General features: G+C 42.2%; 1 protein-coding gene across 4 annotated transcripts; it reads left to right on the top strand.

The window, feature by feature from the left end:
* The first annotated feature begins 68 nt into the window (after positions 1–68).
* MTX3 (metaxin 3) lies at positions 69–10,502 on the top strand. Of its 4 annotated transcripts, none has more exons than XM_052778112.1 (9): positions 69–271; positions 792–861; positions 2,444–2,520; positions 4,074–4,166; positions 5,224–5,406; positions 5,554–5,630; positions 6,510–6,667; positions 7,072–7,160; positions 8,532–10,502. In XM_052778112.1, the coding sequence occupies exons 1-9, from the start codon at positions 191–193 to the stop codon at positions 8,604–8,606; spliced, it is 903 nt and encodes a 300-aa protein (XP_052634072.1). In that variant the 5' UTR covers positions 69–190; the 3' UTR covers positions 8,607–10,502. The 4 variants fall into 4 exon arrangements, with proteins under 4 accessions (XP_052634072.1, XP_052634075.1, XP_052634071.1 ...); XM_052778111.1 differs by having other exon boundaries at positions 71–271; positions 8,558–10,502; XM_052778115.1 differs by lacking the exon at positions 7,072–7,160 and having other exon boundaries at positions 70–271; positions 8,558–10,502.
* Positions 10,503–19,343: the final 8,841 nt, after the last annotated feature.

Raw genomic sequence — 19,343 nt, 5'->3', positions numbered from 1 at the left:
CCGTTACGCGGGACCCCCCCCGCCCCCGCCGCCTCTCGGCCACACGGCCCCGGGGGACGGCGGCGGCCCCTCAGGCGCGTACGCCCTCCGCCGCCTTCTCCCTCCCCGAGGCGCGGCCGGCGGCTCTCGGGCGCCGCCATGAGAGGGCAGCAGCGCTGCGATTCCCGGTCCGGCGCGGACGGCGGGCAAGATGGCGGCTCCCATGGAGCTGAGCTGCTGGGGAGGCGATTGGGGGCTGCCGTCCCTGCACCCGGAGTCTCTAACCGTCATGGTAATGGCCGGCGGCCGGCACCCGCCCCGGGAGGAAGGGAGGGCAGGAGGGAGGCACGGCGCCCTGGGGCTTGCCTGCCGCCGGCACGGGTGTCCGTGGGGCTCTCCCCCCCCGGGAGAGGCGCTGCCGCCGCCGAGGGGCGAGCCCGCCTTTGTCGCCCTGAGGCCGGGCCTGTGCTGGGCGAGGGGCCCGCTGCTGCCGCCGTGGTCGGCCGGGGGTGGGAGGCGACGGCGGTTGGGCCCGCGGCGGGGCCTGGCGGGGCGGCGCGACGCGGCGCGGTCGCCGGCTCATTCCCCACAGGGAGCCGCCTCGCCGCGGAGCGTTGCGACCTCCCCCGCGGAGCCGCGGGCAGGGCTGCTGCCCTTTCAGAGGGCGTCGTACCTTCCCGGGGGCCGCCTGGCCCCGGCCTTAACAGGCGGCATTTCCTAGAAACGGTGTTTAAAACAGCTGTTCAAGTGCTATCTTACACTTCTCTTACACATAACGTCTGGATTTTTCTTCCTCGCAATCTTTATTGCAGGCTTATGCCAAATTTTCTGGTGCTCCCCTGACAGTGAATACTATAAATAACTCTTGGAGAGCTCCAAAAGGTACCATCTTTGTGGTTTTTATTATTTTAATCATAGCCACGTCATAAATGCGGGTTCCAGTTTCTGTATTGTTTCTACGTATGCTTTGGTTTTGTGTTAATGAGTGTAACCCCCCCCCCCCCAGTGAAGGGTACCTGCTTCACAATATGTTGATAAATGACTTTACAGGATCAAGTATGATGAATTTGTGGCAATAAAATAATGGAAGACATAAATAAAGTGCCTCAAAGGGCACTTTATTAAAATGAGTGTGGGTGAAGCAGCGGACAGTCAGCAGAGCAGTGGTGCCAAGTACATGCCTGTTTCTGTCAGGTAGTCTAAATTGATGGTGTAGTGAAAGCAAATTTTTAAGCTTTTTGCACTTTGCATATTTATAATAATAGTAACTAGACTTGTGTATGGAAATAGTGTTCTTTAATTATACATAATTTAATGGGCTGGTACAGTTGGAAGTAGAACGTGAGCCTCAAAGAGTGTAACTTGCACCGGCTGGTATGTTTAGTACTGTGCTGAGCTAGAGAGGTTGACTCAGAAAAAGTGACTAACAACCTAGTTGCCAGAGAAGTTGAAGATAAGGTATCAGAGAGGACTTCCTGTTGGATACTTCTACTCATTGCTTATCTGTTTGCTCAGCATTTAAGTAATTGTTTTGGTGTATTCCAGAGAGGTAAAATCTCTGCAGGGTTAAAGGACTCTGTCATTTACACTTACCGCATCATCAGTTTAGGCATTAAAGTATCCATGCAGAAGTTGCCCCTTTGACTCTTGCTTTTCAGTGGTTTTTTTTTTGTTAGCAGAAAATACCAGGAACTAGCTGAGTGTACTTGCCAAAAGTTCAGTGGCTTTCTTCATAGCCAAAATACATAAAATGCATTAAAAAAAAATCCAAATAGTAAGTGTTGCTGATAATTGATATTTTAGTAGTATTTAGCAGCACAGTCATGTTAGACTCATTGTGGCAGTTATGTTGTGAATGTGCTATAAGATAGCCCCTGTTACAGAGATTTTACACTGTACAGTCTTTGATTCTGCAATCTGATGAGTAAAGGCTGACCAGTAGCTTCTGGCAGAAGGGAAATACTTGGTTCTGGAATAGGTCGTGATTATGCAGTGGTAGCTTGGGCAGTGGTTGTAGCAAGGCTAGAGAAAACAGGTGGTTAAAATGGATTTGGAGGGGAAGGGCAGCAAAAAATGGGAATAGCAGGAAGAAGAGGCCCAGAGGTGAATGAGTTGAGAGGGCAGTTGGACTGGGTTGGAATTTTTGGCTTACGATGAACATCTGAAATCCAGACAAGTAGCATGGTTCTCGAAGTATCAGATATCTAGCAGAAGACATTGACTTCAGTCTGATTTGATGTGGGCCCTTTTTTATGTATTGTTATTAGTGAAGGCCACAATACACTAAATGTATTTGTGACCTTGGTGGAACTCCCCTGCTGTGTAAAGCTTAGTTTATGCATACTTGTTGAAAGATCAGAGCATGCTATGGAGAAAAGGAAAGTAGGTGAAGTGACTGATTGCTTTCTAGTTATGTTAAAACTCATCCATATAAATTGTTGTCTGTATTATTTATGCCTTCTAGGAGATGTACCAGTTCTGATATCAGAAGACATTGTTATTTCTCAGCCAGCAAAAATACTAAACTTCTTAAGAAGGCAGGTAGGTTTCTTTCAAAAGATTTGTTTTCTCTGCCTTGTAGTGACTCTGCATGTCCCCTGTATATGTTGATACAGGCTTCCGAAAACCTGGTACTCATTTCGGACCCAGTGCTTTCCTGTTTTTCATATATGCTTGAGAATTGCAAAATGGTGGATAGCAGATTGCTGTTTGAAAGTTTGATTGTTAGTTGTGTGAAAGATTTAAAAATCGGCACGAGAAAACTGTTCATTGAAAAGGACAACAAACTGGCCTTAACTGAGCAGTTTCTCACTGAGCACCCTGCTCTTAATTGTAATGCTTTTAACATCGTTATGGCTTTGCAGACCTAGGATATTACAGTTTGGGAAGTGTGGTTTTAACTGCTCAAATGGGTAATCATCTCCCAGTGCTCTTTTTTGGAAGGATAATACATACAGCGTTGTTTTTTAATCTATGTAGTTTTTCTATAGCTTGTAGCATAAAAATGTCTGCAAGTATTTCTTGATGCACATCATGTTATTGCGTAGTCAACTCTTGCTTGCCTTTTGCAGATCTCTTAATGTTTTATTCACAAAGAATAAAGCTATACAATTTCTGCTTTTCACAAAGTATAAAGATGTCTAATAAAGCATGGTATCATCTTTTTATTTCTAAGCTGGTCCTCCAGCCCACTTTTCTGCTTTTACATTAGTAATTCAGTTCCTGCCTAGTCAAGAAGATTGTCTGATGAATGCCATGTTAGTGAAACTTTACATCTTTGGGGGGAGAAAAACAGAATTTGAAAAGTGCGCATTTGAAATGGGATTTTAGACAGTTGTTTTAAAATTCATAAGTTTCATAGCCATTTGAATACCAAAGATTCCTTAATGTTGGGAGAAAAAATCCCTCTTTGAGTTTAAGTATAACAATAATATGCTTGCTTTTCAGATGTATAAGGATCAGTACTGACCCTTTGTTTCTAAATTAATGAAACGAATCTCCTCTCACCCCAAAAAACTTACCAGCCCTTTTAACATACCGTAAAAGGATCCAGTGTCAGAATTAAAAGCTCAGTCAGCTGTAACTGCGCTAATTTAGCTGTGCATTTAGTCCCTTATATTGTCAGCATCCAATTTCTAAACTTTTAGAATAGTACTTAAAAGCAAAAGATGGGAATGCTTGCCTTTTTGTACACTTACACCAACTTAAGTGTCAGATCCTTCTTCAAAAATAAAGATGGGGACTTCCCAGAGGTTTGCTACATCCCTAAATACTGAAAAATTGCCTCTGTATCATTGAACAGTTGTTTGGAAAGCAGTGGGAAGGAGACACAAGAGTTATTTTGGAGCTGGGAGGGCCCCAAAATCTAAGAATGGGGAAGTGGAAGAGGGAGATGCAAGGACGTTTAACATAGTTGGCCTGAAGAAGTAAAGAAATTCTAGTGAGCGTGTTTTTTCTGTCCCGAAAAATGTTGTTGTATTTACTGGCTTGATAGCTGTTAACTTCGAAGCAGCTTCAGGTCGCATTGATCATCTTTTTGGAAAGTTCTGTGTAACAGTGTTTGTAGTATGGTTTTTTTTTTTTTTAATTTGTAGAAATATAATGCTGATTATGAATTGTCTGCAAAACAAGGAGCTGATACACTGGCATATATTGCACTACTTGAAGAGAAGCTGCTTCCTGCTCTGGTAAGTATTGAGAAATACTTTATAATGGCCAGAATTTTTGGAAGTGAATGCTACAAGAGGTGCCCAATGTGAGAGACATTAAAATCTCTCAGCCATAGTCCTGGCTGGAATGTATTTGCTTTGTTAGTCCAATTTTGGAAATACTGCCTAGCAGCTTTTGAGAAGGAAAGACGTGTGTGTTTGTAGGGTGTGAAATAATAATAATAAAGAATTTATGAAAGACATTTTAGAAGGGCACCTATTGTCTTTTAGATGCTTTTTGGGAAACAGTATCCTGAAAACAGCTTATTGGGGCTGTTTTTTGTTGCATTTGATTCTTTTGAAAAAGCTTTGAGTAAGATGTGGTATGTCTGACATGGGTTGCACAACTGTGGAATTCTTTTAAACTGTTCAGTTATAGAACTCTTGAGAAAATACCCATCAGTAGTTTCATTTTTCAGTTCTAAATAACATGGCCAGATGCCCTCACCAATTTAGTGTACGTACATTAGAGCTATAAAAGTCCCCAGACATTGGATCCCTTGAATGACTTTGGCTTCAGTTTATACAGGAAAAAATATTCTGACCAGATGATATCATAGGCTAGCCTCTTCAGCTGACCTACAAGGTTTCAAATTCAATATTTCATAATATCTTTTATTATAAGATTTATGTACACTTTAAAAAAACCCCAAAACCTAGAAAGTTCAAACCTGATCCTGTACACCAGCAACTTTTTTGGTAATGTATTTTCTATGTACAATGTGTGTGTGTATGAGTGTGTATATCTATATATATACACACACATAGATAAACATGAGTGTGCATGTAATTTTATGCACGTGTATATAGGTCTATGTAATATCTTTGTTTTTCTTTAGGTGGAAGGTAGCTGTTGCCTTAATTATATACTTCTACACTCAAAGGATTAGTATAATCCTTTATGGACCTGATTGCCTTAAATGACAATAATTCCTGGTGCTTCTGCTTTGACATGAGATCTTACACATCAAACTTTTAAGAGTTGTCTACTATTTTTACTGAAATTCCAGTCATATTTTTCTTTGTGTTGATACAGCTGCACACTTTCTGGGTTGAGGCTGAAAACTACTGCAGCGTGACAAAGCCATGGTTTGCCTCAAGGATTGCCTTCCCACTGAGTTTGTATCTGCCTGGAAAGATGTCCAGGGAAGCACTGAACAGGATCTTGCTGACCAGGGGGGGGCCTCCACTCTACAGTCTCACTGAAGTGGAAGCACAGGTATGTGTTGTGTAGTAAAGAATTTGTAAGTTGGTGCTGTCAAAGACAAGAACTGAAACAGTCTAGCATACTGTCAAATGATGAACGATGCTGTGTATACTAGCCTTGCTACACCTAGGGCTCTTAGACAGTCTTGTGTTTCATCAGATATACAGGGATGCCAAGGAGTGCCTAAATCTCCTGTCGAAGAGATTGGGAACATCTCAGTTTTTCTTTGGAGATACGTGAGTGTGATTTTTTTTTTTTTTTTTAAATTACTTATTAATAAAACAGGTACCACATGACTCTGTGAACACTTAAACTTTTTTTTTTTTTTTAACCTGCCAGAACATTAAAAGTGCTGCACAGTAGTTTCATGTCTCACACTCTGCTTTTCAGGTAAATCTGAATGAGCAAACAGGGCACAAATGAGATCTTTGGACTAAGGCAATGTGGTGTCTCCCTTATCCTGCATTTTTCCACAGAGAGGCAGATGCTGCCCACAGCTGCTAAGAAAACGTGGGGTGCTTGATGAGTTAGTGTAGCACTAGAGAATGCTTTTCTAGCCACCGAATGTCACCTCCTGTGCTTGCATGTAGAAAAAATGCTTTAAGCCTGAGGTGTTACCACTGCCTTCACGGGAAGAGGGTGTAGGTCTGGGAACACTCCTATTCCTGTGGTATGTACACAGCAGGGAGCAGATACTGCCAACATCATGGTACCAACAGGTCCTAAAAAGGATGATTTGTTCCTTTATCCACTGAAGTCGGACCACTTCATGAGAGAGGATCCTGGTCCCCTGGCATACAGCTTGACTTTTGTGATGCCACTAGTGTGTTTTAGAGTGGCTTTATATCAGTGCACGTGACAGCATGACTGGATTTTAATGCTGAAGTTACTGTTTCAGCTTGCCAGCATGTCTCTAGTTCAGAGGTGCTGAAATCAGTAGATAGTCTGTACAAAGTATTTACTAGATCGATATGAAAAGATCGAATGCCAGAAGAGCTGACTGTGTTCTGTCATGAGTTGTGTTTGACACACACAGAAAACGGTTACATTGTAGAGGTCTTCATGTCTTACCTTAGTCACTTTGGTTTTTTTGTTTTGTTTGTCACTCTTTTCAGGCCTACCACCTTGGATGCCTTTGTGTTTGGTTTCCTTGCACCGATTTATAAAGTGTGCTTCCCCAGAGTACAATTACAAGAGCATTTGAAACAGCTTCCCAATCTGTGTCGATTCTGTGATGATATTTTAACTTGCTACTTCAGGTTAACTCTCTCAGGTAAGCTGTGTTTCTTCTCCCCTTTTTGTCATGTATAGTCTTGTTTGGATTGGGACTCCAGGATTCCATCTGTGAACCAAGGCAGAATTAGATTTTATGCTAGAGCTTCTGTGAGGAAATGAGGTAGAGAAATTTCCAAAGTTGTGCGGAAAGGATTGAAAATTAAAAGCAAGGGTTAATACTCAGTTTTAGACTCTGTCAAGCATTGGCAAAATGCACCTGTATCTGTGCTATGGCTTATGCTTAGTACTTCTGTTTTTCTCACATAGAATGGCTTTTCCTCTTAAATTCTTACAATAAAAATACTGCATGAACTTTCTCTCCAATGCGGGTTTATTTTTTAAGGATTTAAAAGCTTTTGTAAATACCTTGTCACTCCTCATCTTTCTACCTTCACTCTCCAGGCCATTCTCCGGCTGGACAGGATACAGCAGATGCTAATCTGCAGAAACTCACACAGCTTGTAAATAAGGAATCCAACTTGATTGAAAAGGTTATTTTTGCTTCAGTCTCTAATTTTCCTGCTTCATTGTGGTTACTTGTTCACAGATACTCTTGCATGGCAACTGCAACTGTACAATGGACATTTTATTTTAATTGTTTCTTTTCTAGTGAGTTACTTTGTGTATAGAGACAGGAAGAATATTATGTCATTTGAAAAGAAGAATTAATGAAGCCTTGTAGTTAAAAAGGATTTTTATTGCAAGACAACGTTCTTTTGATTGTAAGTGCGTGTACAAACAAAAGAAGAGTGTCTTTCTGCAAGTGTACATTACAGCAAAGGAGGAGGCAAATATATTGATCAAAACTCAGAAATCGTCCTGCAAGTTAAGACCGATCGCCAGCTCTCCTTGCTCCCAGCTGAATGCTGTAGTCACTAACCTATAGTCACTCTTTCTCCTGCTTGTTCTACATCTAGCTTGTATTTCTTTATATTCTCTGTTTCTAAGGCTGTCACTCAGCATTTACCAAAAGCTATACAACTTATGTGAAAAATACTTGTGAATTAGTCTTCTGATGCAGACAGAACACTCTAACTAGAAGGATAGAAAACGTTTCTTCCTGAAAAGGATCAGTGTATGAAATAGGTCATTAACTACCATCAGCTTCTGTAGCATTAGGTATTGATTGTATCTCCTCTTTGTGGTATTGAAGTATGACTGTGGAAGTTTTAAAGAATGGGTTACGCAGACATTTGTCAGGTGTGATGTAGGTAAAGCTGATCCTACCTTGAGGAAATGGGATGGACTAGGCAACCTCTGAAGATCTCCCCTGTGCTGTCTTCTGTGATTCTGTTTATCCTGTAGTAATTAGGCTCTTTTTGATACCACTTTATGCACAGGGCATTACATTCATTTCCTATAAAAATGTAAAATCTTTATATTCAGAGATTGATTTTAACCTGTCTTTGAAAAGGTCTTATGTAACTAATCTATAATTCACCCAGTGCCTCCAGAATGTTCCTAACTTGAAAAACATTTGTTCTTGCAAGCTGCTGAACATGCAAAAGCATCCATTGATGTTAGCAGTTTGACTTTTGATCTGCTTTCTAGCAGCGTTAGGCTATCATACAAAATTGAAATTTTGACCTCTTAGAAAACAGTAGCAATGTTGCTTTCTTCAGTAATTTTGATGAAATTATTTGACCAGAAGCACACCTATTTGCCCTGGGTTTGATACACCATATGCTAATGGAATGAATAGCAGCTCTAACACAAGAATATATTTGGGAGCAGAAAGGAACTAAGGCATCAGTTTTGGCTGGGCCTGAAATAACAGGGTAAAAAATAGCCCAAACCAGCATTAATGATGGCAGCCCTGACAAATAGACTAATTGTATAATCTATATTCTACTGTTTGCCAGATCCGGCTCTCATTATTTCTCTGCAGATGGACGACAACCTTCGTAAGAGTCCTCAGCATCCCCCTCGAAAGCTAACAACGCTCAAGCTTGCTGCAGGTGGAGAAGAAGGCAGTCCATTGAATCGTTTGTCACCTTGACAGGTTTTGTTGCCCATACACGTGTTTGCCTTCAACTCTTCTGAGCACCACAGTAAATTTTTTTACATGAATGTTGTTTTGCAAGGGAAGAATCTGCTAATGGGTACAAGCAGGGAAGAAATAATAGCTTAACAATCTACCTACCCATTCTTTTAAGAAATTGCATAGTTCAGGCTGACCACACACTAAGATGAGGCTAAAGTAAAGAAGAGGCTTATTCCTGCAGATGTTAACATGATCTTGTACAGCATATTTTTGCCTTTAGCCTAGCAGAAATGTTGACCAAAAGTTACAATTCCACTTATGGAATGTTCACCATTACTTTATGTTGTGGCTTTTGATTTTACTGTAATCATGTAACTGTATGTGAGTGGGTATACTCTTATATCTGTCTGAAAATTACAAAGTCCAGTTGCAAAATTGGTGAAAAGACTCAGAAAAAAATGAAATGTTGCCCTTCATGGCAGCTGAGAAATGAAAAGCAATGAGAGAAGGTTAAATATTTTTTATTGTGCTTTCATGAACACTCCTGGGTCTTGTGTTTTAAGGTTGTTTGTATTTTTAAAAACTTGCCATGTTGTACTTTAAGGGGGATTGTTGAAAAGCATGCACGCTGTGGGGAGTGCAATGACGTACAATACTAACATTTCACAAGTACCTGGTATTAGTCCTGTGTGAAACGCACTTAACCTGCGCACAGGGTAATACCACATGCTGCAAAACTGTTAGGTCAAAATCACAGAGGACTGCTAGTGAGATGGAGAGGTTTGTTTAGCTCCTGTCAGGACAGGAGACTTGACTAGCAAACATACTGTGGCTCTGGATTGAAGGAAACTGGGTAGGGTTTTACAAGATTTTTACAAGATTGGTTTTAGGTTTACAAGAAAGCTGATGTAGGCTTTTAAATTTGTCACAGATGCCTTTGAATTAGTTTTGTCTTATTTTTTTATGAGTACTACAGTTGATTCAACAGCTAACATAAAGAACGTCCAAATTTTTATTGTGTGACAGTCTAGTTCAGAGTTCTTTTATCTCTGCAAAGTGTAATACATTGCAGCACATAATTCTTGTGTTTTATTAAGGGACTTACGCCTCATTACGTTTTCTCTTAGCAGCAGCCTTGCCAGTTCTAGAGACCCAAGCAATTCCGTTACAAGAGAGATGCTGTAATTCTCTACTGGCAACATACTGACAGATGCTTCATGAGTGGGTGTAAGAGAATTAGTCAGGGAGATGGGCCAAAATGGCAGCGCTTGGGATACAAAATTCCGATAGTTGTATGTATGGGATGACTGTTCTGGTTTTTAACTTTTTCTGGCCAAATCAAAATAGTCTTTCAGCTTCCCTTCAGCTACTAGTCATGTTTGAGATACATGGTAAATTATTTCCTATTTATAAAGACAAAACTGTAGATTGTGTACATACTGTACTTTCAGACTCAACATGTAAGGAATGTAATATCTTTTAACATTTCTTAATTATAATTGAAATGTTGGGTTTCTAATGAGCACTTTAAAATAATGTTTAAGCTTCATGCTCTTACTAAAGTATTTGTTTCAGTGATTTGAAATTAATCTAGCTCATACTCATGATAATTGTATAAACCAACAGTCCACTACATTTAAAAGTAAGTCAAACATTTTAAAATTTGTACTGCCTGTATCTTGACAAGGTTTAAATGAGATTAAGTCACATGACTTTTCAAAGTCTTTAATTTATAAACATGGCTATGGAGAATATGCCTTAGTTTGTTGCTTTTGTGAATATGTACACTCAAATCTTTAAAATCTCTTTAAAAAGGTCATTGTTCCAAGATTAAAATTTTGGATATTTAGTGGAGTTTTTGTAGTGTTTTTTATGGAAATTACATCAGGTTTTTTGAACATTTTTGTTTTTCCTTGTGAAAAGGTTTATCTCGTCTGTAAAAAAAAAAAAAAAAGAAATAAAAACTGCTGACTGCTAGAACAAAAAATTGGAACAATTTAGTGTATCCATGAGGACAGATTTTAAATTTTCACCACAGATATTCAGTACCAATCCTTTCTTTCAACACAGCTGCTTTTGGGAAGGGGGGAATAGGAAAGCACAGGTTTTCTAATCTTACTGAATGTGAGCCTTGGGCTGTCTGACAGCAAAATTTTGACAAACCAATGCCTGAGTGACTTCATTCACTGGATGGCAGAGGACAACAGGGCCAGAGATCACAGCAACATTGCCTGCAGTAGTGCATACCATCCCAGGCAACCAGTGAGGTTGCACAGCCATGCACTTCCTTCCTTTTTCTACTTTTTATCTAAGGTGACTTCAAAACCAAACTCCTTTATGTGGGAAGTGTCATCTCTGGCCTGACAGCTTGGGCTTGCCCGTTAGTTTACTGGCATATTTTGTGTGTCTGAGTTTTGAAGCTGGGCACTTAATGATGTCCAGGGTGGGATCAGTTTAAGTAACTGTAGCTATCTGCATCTGAAGTAGTCAAAGGTCCTTCTCTGGCTATTGGAGAAGGATGGGATCTAGGTTGCATTTCATCTCCTTGGAGTAGATACCCAAAATAGCAAAGTGAGTCAAGTCCTGAAAATGTGTGTGTCTGCTGAATGTAAAGGAAGCCATGGCTACCCACCTCAGCTGCAGAGTGAAAACCTGCCGTGGTGATCAGCTTTTTGTCCACCACCTGAGATTGCAGGTGGTCCTATAGGACCATTGGCTCTATCTGGCATTGGCTCTGTCGGACATGGGGGAAGCTTCTAGCAGCTTCTCACAGGAGCTGCCCCTGTAGCCCCCTGCTACCAAAACCTTGCTGTGCAATACAGAACTATTCATAGTGCTTTTTTTTTTTTTTTCATACAGAAAGGCAGACCAGCTTTTTATGTTAGCCTGACAAACTATGCTGTAGGTCAAATCTGGCTGGTCTGTGCTGTTGGCAACAAGTTGTCCAATCCCTAACATACTTAAAGACCATGTTGACTAACAAGATGCTGCATAAAAAAATGTACTGTTTCACAGTACAAATGTCCAGTTTCACAAATCATTTTAGTTGTTGTTAGTGGTTAGCCGGTTGAGAAAAATGCTCCATAATCCTGCTTGGTGCTAACCAGTGCCAATGAGATGATGGATTTTGATGCGCTTCCTAGAGCACTGGTGCAGGACCAGGCTGTTCAGCACAGCAGGTGGTATTAAAGAGCTGCGCAGAGGGTTGAGCTGGTCAAATACCAAAACACACAGCCCAGAGCTTTCCACTTGGCATTCAGCCACTGTCCTCATTCAGTCCGAACTGCCAATGGAAAAGCCACTCTCCTCCACCCAGTGGGCCCAGGCATTTTAGCCACCATGGATGCTCTGGCCCCTGTTGCTGGGAGCTGCCAGGTGTGTGCCTGCTGGGCAGCAGCTTTGAGCAGCTTCAGCTCATTAAGCATTTTGCCCCTGAAGCAGGTGAGGGAGCACCCATGGGGCAGCTTTGCCTGCAGAGCTTGGGAGTGCTAGTCGCTGCTGGGGAAGGTGAGAAGTGGCAGAGCATCGGCAGGTTTCTGGGTGAGAAGCTATGCCCCTGGCCCAGCCACTTGCCAGGCATATGCCCACATGATATCTGGCATACAGGCCTCTTGGCAGCACTGCTGTTCTGCATCTATGTGAAACCCAGCTATGCAGGGATGATGATGATGTGGGGCTTAATGCTCTTGCAGTACCTCGTGTCCAGGTTTGGGCAGCAGGGCAGAAGCCAAGCCCCACTATACCTGTCTCCTCCTTGCACTAGGAGACCTGCCCAGCTACAGGGAGGTCTGCGGGCAGCCTGTCCTGGAGTAGAGCTCTGTATCAGACGTAGCTGCCAGGAAGGCAGGGGAATTTTTGCACCACCTCACGGATGTGTTAAGGCAAAGAAGGGAAGAAGGAAGTCCAGTGTTCCCTGTATCACACTGGTTTGCTGTTTCTGCCTGGAGCAAAGCTCTCAGGAACAGATCCTAGGTCCCAAGTGAAATCAGATCAGGCTGGAATGAGGAGCTGGGAAGGAGAAGAAAGAAAAGTTTAGCAAGGGAAAGGCATCAGGGGCATCTGCTTTCACCCTCACTGTCCTGTTGTCTGAGAGATTTATCTGTGTCACAGTACTTAGGACTGTGAAAGACTCTGCTTCACTAGCTATGACATACTGCTCTTGTGGGCAAAAGATGGGGGGAATCCAATGACTTGCTGCAGATTTTGAAAAATAAATTACTTGTAATGTGCTAGGCCAGTCTACCTCAGTGCAAGATTGAGCGAGCAAGGTTTACTGGGTTTCATTAAAAGCTGAGCTGAGACCAGGAATCAATGATGGGACAACTTTAGTCGCACAGCAAGTAAGATCTTGCAGTAAATTAACCTATGGCACAAGGCTGTTCCTCAGCACTGTTGAGCTCCCTTTTGCTCATTCCCTCATTAAAACTGCATGGGGGTTTTTTTTCATCATGAATGTCAATGTTCCAAATTTTTACAATGTTGAGGTATTGCATGTGGAGTCTGTTGGTGATTTACTGTTATCAAAATACAGAATGTTCCTGGTCCTTCAGTTAAACCAAGAGTGCAGGGAAATTGTATGCCTGGGGTATCAAGTGGACTCATTAAGTAGAAGCAGTCCCTGTGCAAGCATCCGGTGCTCAGCTCAAATTTGCCAAGCCATTTTGACAAGGGTGGCTAGGCAGCCTGCCAATTCATACAAACACCTCACGGTTTTTGTTTCCAAGAGCATAGAGGTGAGAGAAGGAGAGTGCACGGAAGGAAGTGCAAGTCTCTGCAAAGCTACAACTTATCCGAAGCAACCTTCAGGTGATGGAGGTGGGAGTCCAGCTTCGCTTGTATTGTCATTTGCTGCAGTGAATGTTCATTTATCAGTTGCTGCCAGCTGATTTACTGTTGGCACAACAGCAATTGTGCAGGTGGTAATAATGGTCATGTTGGGAGCTGTCCTTTGCTATTTGAGGAACAGGCTTGTTGTCCTTACTGTGCCGCAAACAGCATCCCCGTGTCTGCCCTCTTACCTTTGATGCATCACTCTCTGTTGACTTCCACATAGCTGTTATTGCCTACCCATATTCTTATAGGGTTTTGGCACTTGCAGTTATTGCTTATTTAGGTAATTATTTCAAACAAATGTGGCCAATTTTCTTTTCCCTATGCCTTTTAGTTGTTTTTATTTTAAACCTTAAGCCTCCTTCTCCAACCTTTTTCCATTCCTGCAGTCAGTTATTTCAACTTATATTTAACTTGCACTTGAATGCCATAGCATTAAAGAGTCAGATGCTGAAGGGAGAGTCTTTAGGTTTTCACGTGGGGTCCAGCTACGGGGTGTCTTTATGTTCTGAGAATCATTAAAAGCACCAAAAAAACCCAAAGGTGGGAAAAAAAAAAAAAGAAAAGGAGGAAGCTTTTCTTCTCACTGTTAAAAGGCAAGACCGGTATTTGGTTAAACTGGGCTGCATATATTCAGGTCAGGATTTCCCAGTGAGTTTTGCTCTTAGTTGCAACCACAGTAAGAGGCATCTCTAGAAATTCCTCCAGTAGCGTATTTTACTGCTCAGCAGCAGCCGTGGGGAAGAGGAAGGGCTGCAGCACCTGCACAGCCAGTGACACATGTTCTGCTGAAGCTGTTGCTGTTGGAAAATGCAAATTTTTGAAACCTATGTGTTCTACAAAAAATGTACTGTTTTGGACAGGAAAGATTGCTCATACCCAGATAGGAATTCAGAGAAGGGGGGGAAGGGAACTGATGGATATGGAACAGGCACAAATTTGCCCGGAATAGCTGATGCTCTGTGATTACGTGGGAGAGGGATTTCAGCTCTCTGCTCTGAATTAAGGAAAGTGAGAACACTTTTTGGCTGCTCCACAGCTCTAGGCAAGTGTCTGGGCCAGTGGATTAGCAGCTTTTCTGCAGTGGGCAGAGATACCTTATTTTTCAGAAAAACCCTTGAAAGGTCCTCTTTCCTCAGTGCAGGATATGAAAAACTCAGAAATCCCCCTGACTTCCATGGGGTAAGAAAGCCATTTCCCATCTGTTCTGTCTGCTTCCTTAGCAGCTCACAAGGGTTATTCTGTTTATCTGGTTGCGTTATTTTAGCTAAGCCAGGTAGCTGTCTTCACAGAGGGAAGACTTAAGTGTTGAAATGGTGTTGGCAACCAGTGGCACCCAGTGTAGAGAACATAGCAACGGAGTGACGTGCTCAGAAGGACTGAAGCAGGCAGGATGCTTACTTTTTTTTCCTGAAGAATATTTTGTGGGAGGCACAGTACCTGCTAGATACCACCTCCAGCAATGGGCCAGACTTGAGAGCAATCTCCAAGGGCTCTGTGCTCTTTGCACCCCTGTCCAGTAGACATCAAACACCACCAGAGAGTCCAGGGAGAACAAGGTCAGCTGGGATTACAGTCCCCCAGTGAAAGATAGTGGGAAGAGTAGGGCATTACTCCCATTTCTTCTAATATTGGCAGCTCAGCTGTCTCTCAGGTCAGCCTTAGGTCACACTTAGGTCAGTTTGGTTTGGAAGGCCCCTGACTTATGTAGGCATGTATTGACACTGGCATTGTGCCAGTTTGCTCTCCTGTGGTCTCACCAGCCTGAAGAAGACTGAACTTGAAGTCGCTAGCTGTCCATGTAGTTGCTTATTGGGTTTGGTTTGGGAAGTTCCAACACGTTAGGATGCTCCCATCACTGCTTTTACAGTTTTTGTCCTGGGATTTAATGACTGGTTGGCAGTAGGATGGGAGACAAATATGGATACCCTGTCTTTGTCTTTGGGCATCAGAAATTCACCCATAGTCATGACAAGTGCTGACTCTGAACCAAGCCTGACGCACAGCTTAAATGAGAGAAGCTGGGATATCAGTGACAGAGAAGTGGGGGCAGAAGTCTCTTTTACTAACCTGTATATTGATAAAGGAAATCAGTTGAAGAGGAGTCCACAGCAATTTTAGGGCCTTTTGTTTAATGATCAGCGTGGACTTTGTTAAGAGTATTTGCCCACTGTGTTTTCCCTTTTATCAAGATGGTGTCAGTCCTCTGACTGACTATTGCCAGTGCTTCTTTGCTGGGTTTCTGAATGGGACACATTCCTGGAAGGAGGGTCCTGGGTACTGGCTGACTCATCTGGTTGCAGGAGAGGTGGGTGTTCCTCAGAAATACGAGTGGCTGGTTTCCACAGCTGGGTTAAAGCACACACGAAGTTTCTAAAGTGATTTGTAGTCTGGAAAACCTTTGCAGAGTATGAGTTTGCTATTTTATCTGGCAGAGTAAAGGAAGATCTCCTTACCTCTTTCACAGTAAGGGCATGTGTTTGTAGAAAAGTCCTGCCTGCATCTGCGTAAGACTCTTTTCCACTCTCAAGTTTCTAACTCACAGTTCTGGCACACAAAATTCTTGCATGCCTTGGTTTCTTGTGCCTGGCGAAGTCTGACATAAAAGAAAAATTGTTTTGAGAGGTGCTTTGTTCACCATTTGTGTAAGAGAATTGTCCACTGGCATAGAGGGAAGTGTTTTATTTCCTGTATCACAAGATGTACACCTGGAGAAAGAAACAGTAAGTGCCAGAATGACATCTGCTCTCTGAATTGTCAGCTATATGAGGGGTTTTTGACAACCTTAGAGCCTGCATTGTTTCACTGCATCTGCTGCTCTGTTAAAGCATTATTGAAATAGCATATTGCCACAAGGGGGGAGATACAGAACAAAACCAGACCACATTTCTTCCAAAGACCATTTGAATGAAATAAGATACTCTAGGCTCCTGGAAGTTACCCACAGGATGCAAACCATCTGATTTTCATTAAGCAATTAGCTGGTAGTTCTTAACAATAATGATATCCTTTGTATTCTCTTTCAGTCAGTTCAGTGTGGTCTGAGGTTTTAATAACTTGATTGTGTGTTTTCAGCTTTAGTAACAGTTTCTTCAGTTGTAGGTTTAACAGATGTCTGCCTGGGGCTTGGTTTGAGATAATTCCTACAAAAATCTAGGTAATTTAGCATATGAAGGTGACACACCCTGGAAAGAATTGATGTAGTCATTTTAAATTTATATAGATGCATTTAATTTGCCTACTTGTTTCTTCTGACTACATCTGACAGCAGATACATTAACTTGTCCCCACTTTCTCCCCTCCCATGTTTTTACAAAACTAATTTTTTACTGGTGCACTTTTGCAGACAGCCTCTGGTGCTGTCACAGGTCAAACATCAACACTGGATAGATGGGACAGCTTGACCTGGCATAAGCAGTTGCACTGCTTGTGCTCCTCTGCTATTCACCCTTTTTCAGGACCTTCGCAATTACTCGGTAGCTGAATTCTGCAAGAAGTTACTGGTAACTTCAGGTACATCACAGGAAGGTATTCCACAGTGTCTGGAGGGGTGTTACCTTTTGGAAGGATAATAGGCTATTTTCCTAGGCTCTCCTTTACCATATGGATGCACTTGTTTAACTCTCAGAACAAAATGACATGAGTTCTAACATCACTGGTCAGGCACAAACTTGAGGGAAGGTTTTTGAAAGGGACAATATTATTTCTTGGACCTGCAGCTTCTAATACTATCCTTACAAAACAATATGCACTTAAGACTTATCTACATTGTTTCTGTGTTTTAGTATCCCCTCACTAATGTGCTTGTACACTGAAGCAAGACAAAGAAGAATCTTCAGTGCTTAGTCATGTCTATCTGAGCCACAGAGCTGTAGGTTGGGCAATGTGACAAAACTTTCCAAAGGTTGACCTCTGTATGTCCCCAGCCTGATGTGCAGCTGCACCACCTCTGGAGACTGACCCCCAAGGTGCCCTTGGAAGGCCCAGGTGCTGCTGGGATCACTTTATCTGTCCATCAATGATGAAAGCAAAGAAGTTTTACAGCTCACAGTATTACTCCACAGAAGTTACAGAATAAAAGCTGAAGAAGGCTGCTGTACTGGTAGCCTGGCATCAAAGGAAGACTTGGAGCAGCAAGCAGCCTGTCCACAAATACAAAGAAAGGATCCTGCCTGAGGACCTGATAGCACGTTCATCACTTAGAGTCAGAGCAGTCTGTAATCCCACCGCCTGACTTTTCCAAGGTGTGCTATAGCACCTCATGCTGCAAGTGTATTCTTTTTTGAATACTTTGTCACAAGACAAAGGTACTCAGAGTAACAGAAAGGAGAGCTGAAATTCCTCAAAAGGGGTTGATTGAGGTTGATTCCTCAAAAGAACAATCAGGTAGATATTCTAAACCATGTATTCTCTGTTTGTTGAACTAACACAGTAATTTTTTTTACCCCAGAACATTTAACGGTAAGAATTACCTGGGGCTTTTGGCAAAATGATTCAGACAGAGAAACAAAAAGATTATTTCTTGATAGAAGCATTTATCTTGTTACTTCATAATGATTTAATACTTGCCCCTTGAATTTTGCATAACATTAGTTGTGTTAGAGCATGGGTGAATTGTATTTTCCTTCCTTTCCAAACCTCTTCCTTCACTGAAAACTGAACATAGTTGCAACTGTCTTCCTGAGGAGTCAAGCGTATGAGGCAAAGCTGTGGGTTTTTTTAGAGGTATTTTAAAGTGTTTAAGGCTTTGGAAAGAAGAGCAGAACTCCAGTTGCTGTGGAAGTGCCAAACCTGACAATGTCTTGTCACAGCAACTAGTCTCAGTTCTTGGCAAGCCTTGAGCAGAGCGACTGCAGATTTTCCTAGGAAACAAAATGCTGGCTGTCACAGTACGAGCAATAAATGCACTTCGATTCTGTTCAGATTCCAGAAGTCAAGTTCTCAGTCATATTAAAATTCAGTACTTATTAAACAAAGATCTATTGTATGAAAATGAAGCCAGCTGATGAGGCCCTAGGTTTTGTGTCCTAAAAGTAAACCAGAGTGTCACATTGTTTCAGCAACTGACTCAGAAAAAAGACTTTTTTTCTCCTGAATCACTAACCCTGTAAACAACCAGTATACAACCCATAGGATATTTTATAGCTACTAACACCTGTGGTTTCGTTTAAAAAATTCAGTGTAGAGGTTGTGTAACAAAGCCTGTTTGCAACCTAGAGCCCATTACACCACTTCTCTCCAAATTCCAAATTTAAAACTGCATTTGCACCATGGATGCTCTTAGCTAGTGGCATTTATTTAACATGAAGTCTTTTCCTTTATGTCAATATTCCTACAGACTAATGAAAAAGAATGTATACCTTACATTTTATGAGTTGTAGTGATCTCTGAGCATATCTGTTTGGGCTATTAAGTGAGTCATTATGCTGACTTTAACAGCATAATGAAGCTTTTTCACATTTTCAGGTATTGAGAGGAAGCTACAAAAATATTTCACCTGCAAGGGAGGGTGTGCTATTCATTATACCTTTCAGTTTGGACAAGCAAGGAAGAAAACTATTAGACTGCACCTGAGCATGCACTTGGAGTGCTGTAGCACCACCCGTCAGCCCCTTGCACCATAGGAGTATCCTGGGTCTGCTCATTATACAGCTCTTTGAGAAGGCAGAAAAGGTGTCCAGTGCTTGGGCGTGTGTCTGGCTCGGCGTGAGCAGAGCCATGACTGCTGCCTTGGTGCACAAATGTGCCCATGGCTGGTGGGGACGGTGCTGTGCAGGGGGTAAGGCAGTCCCGCTCAGGGCTGGCTGCAGGGAGACATCTCTAACAGGATGCCCAAGCCTCTGGGGAAAGGAAAGAAGGG

The sequence above is a fragment of the Harpia harpyja genome, chromosome Z, assembly GCF_026419915.1.
Source record: "Harpia harpyja isolate bHarHar1 chromosome Z, bHarHar1 primary haplotype, whole genome shotgun sequence".
NCBI classification, from domain to species: Eukaryota; Metazoa; Chordata; class Aves; order Accipitriformes; family Accipitridae; genus Harpia; species Harpia harpyja.
This window is presented reverse-complemented; position numbering and strand designations above follow the sequence as displayed.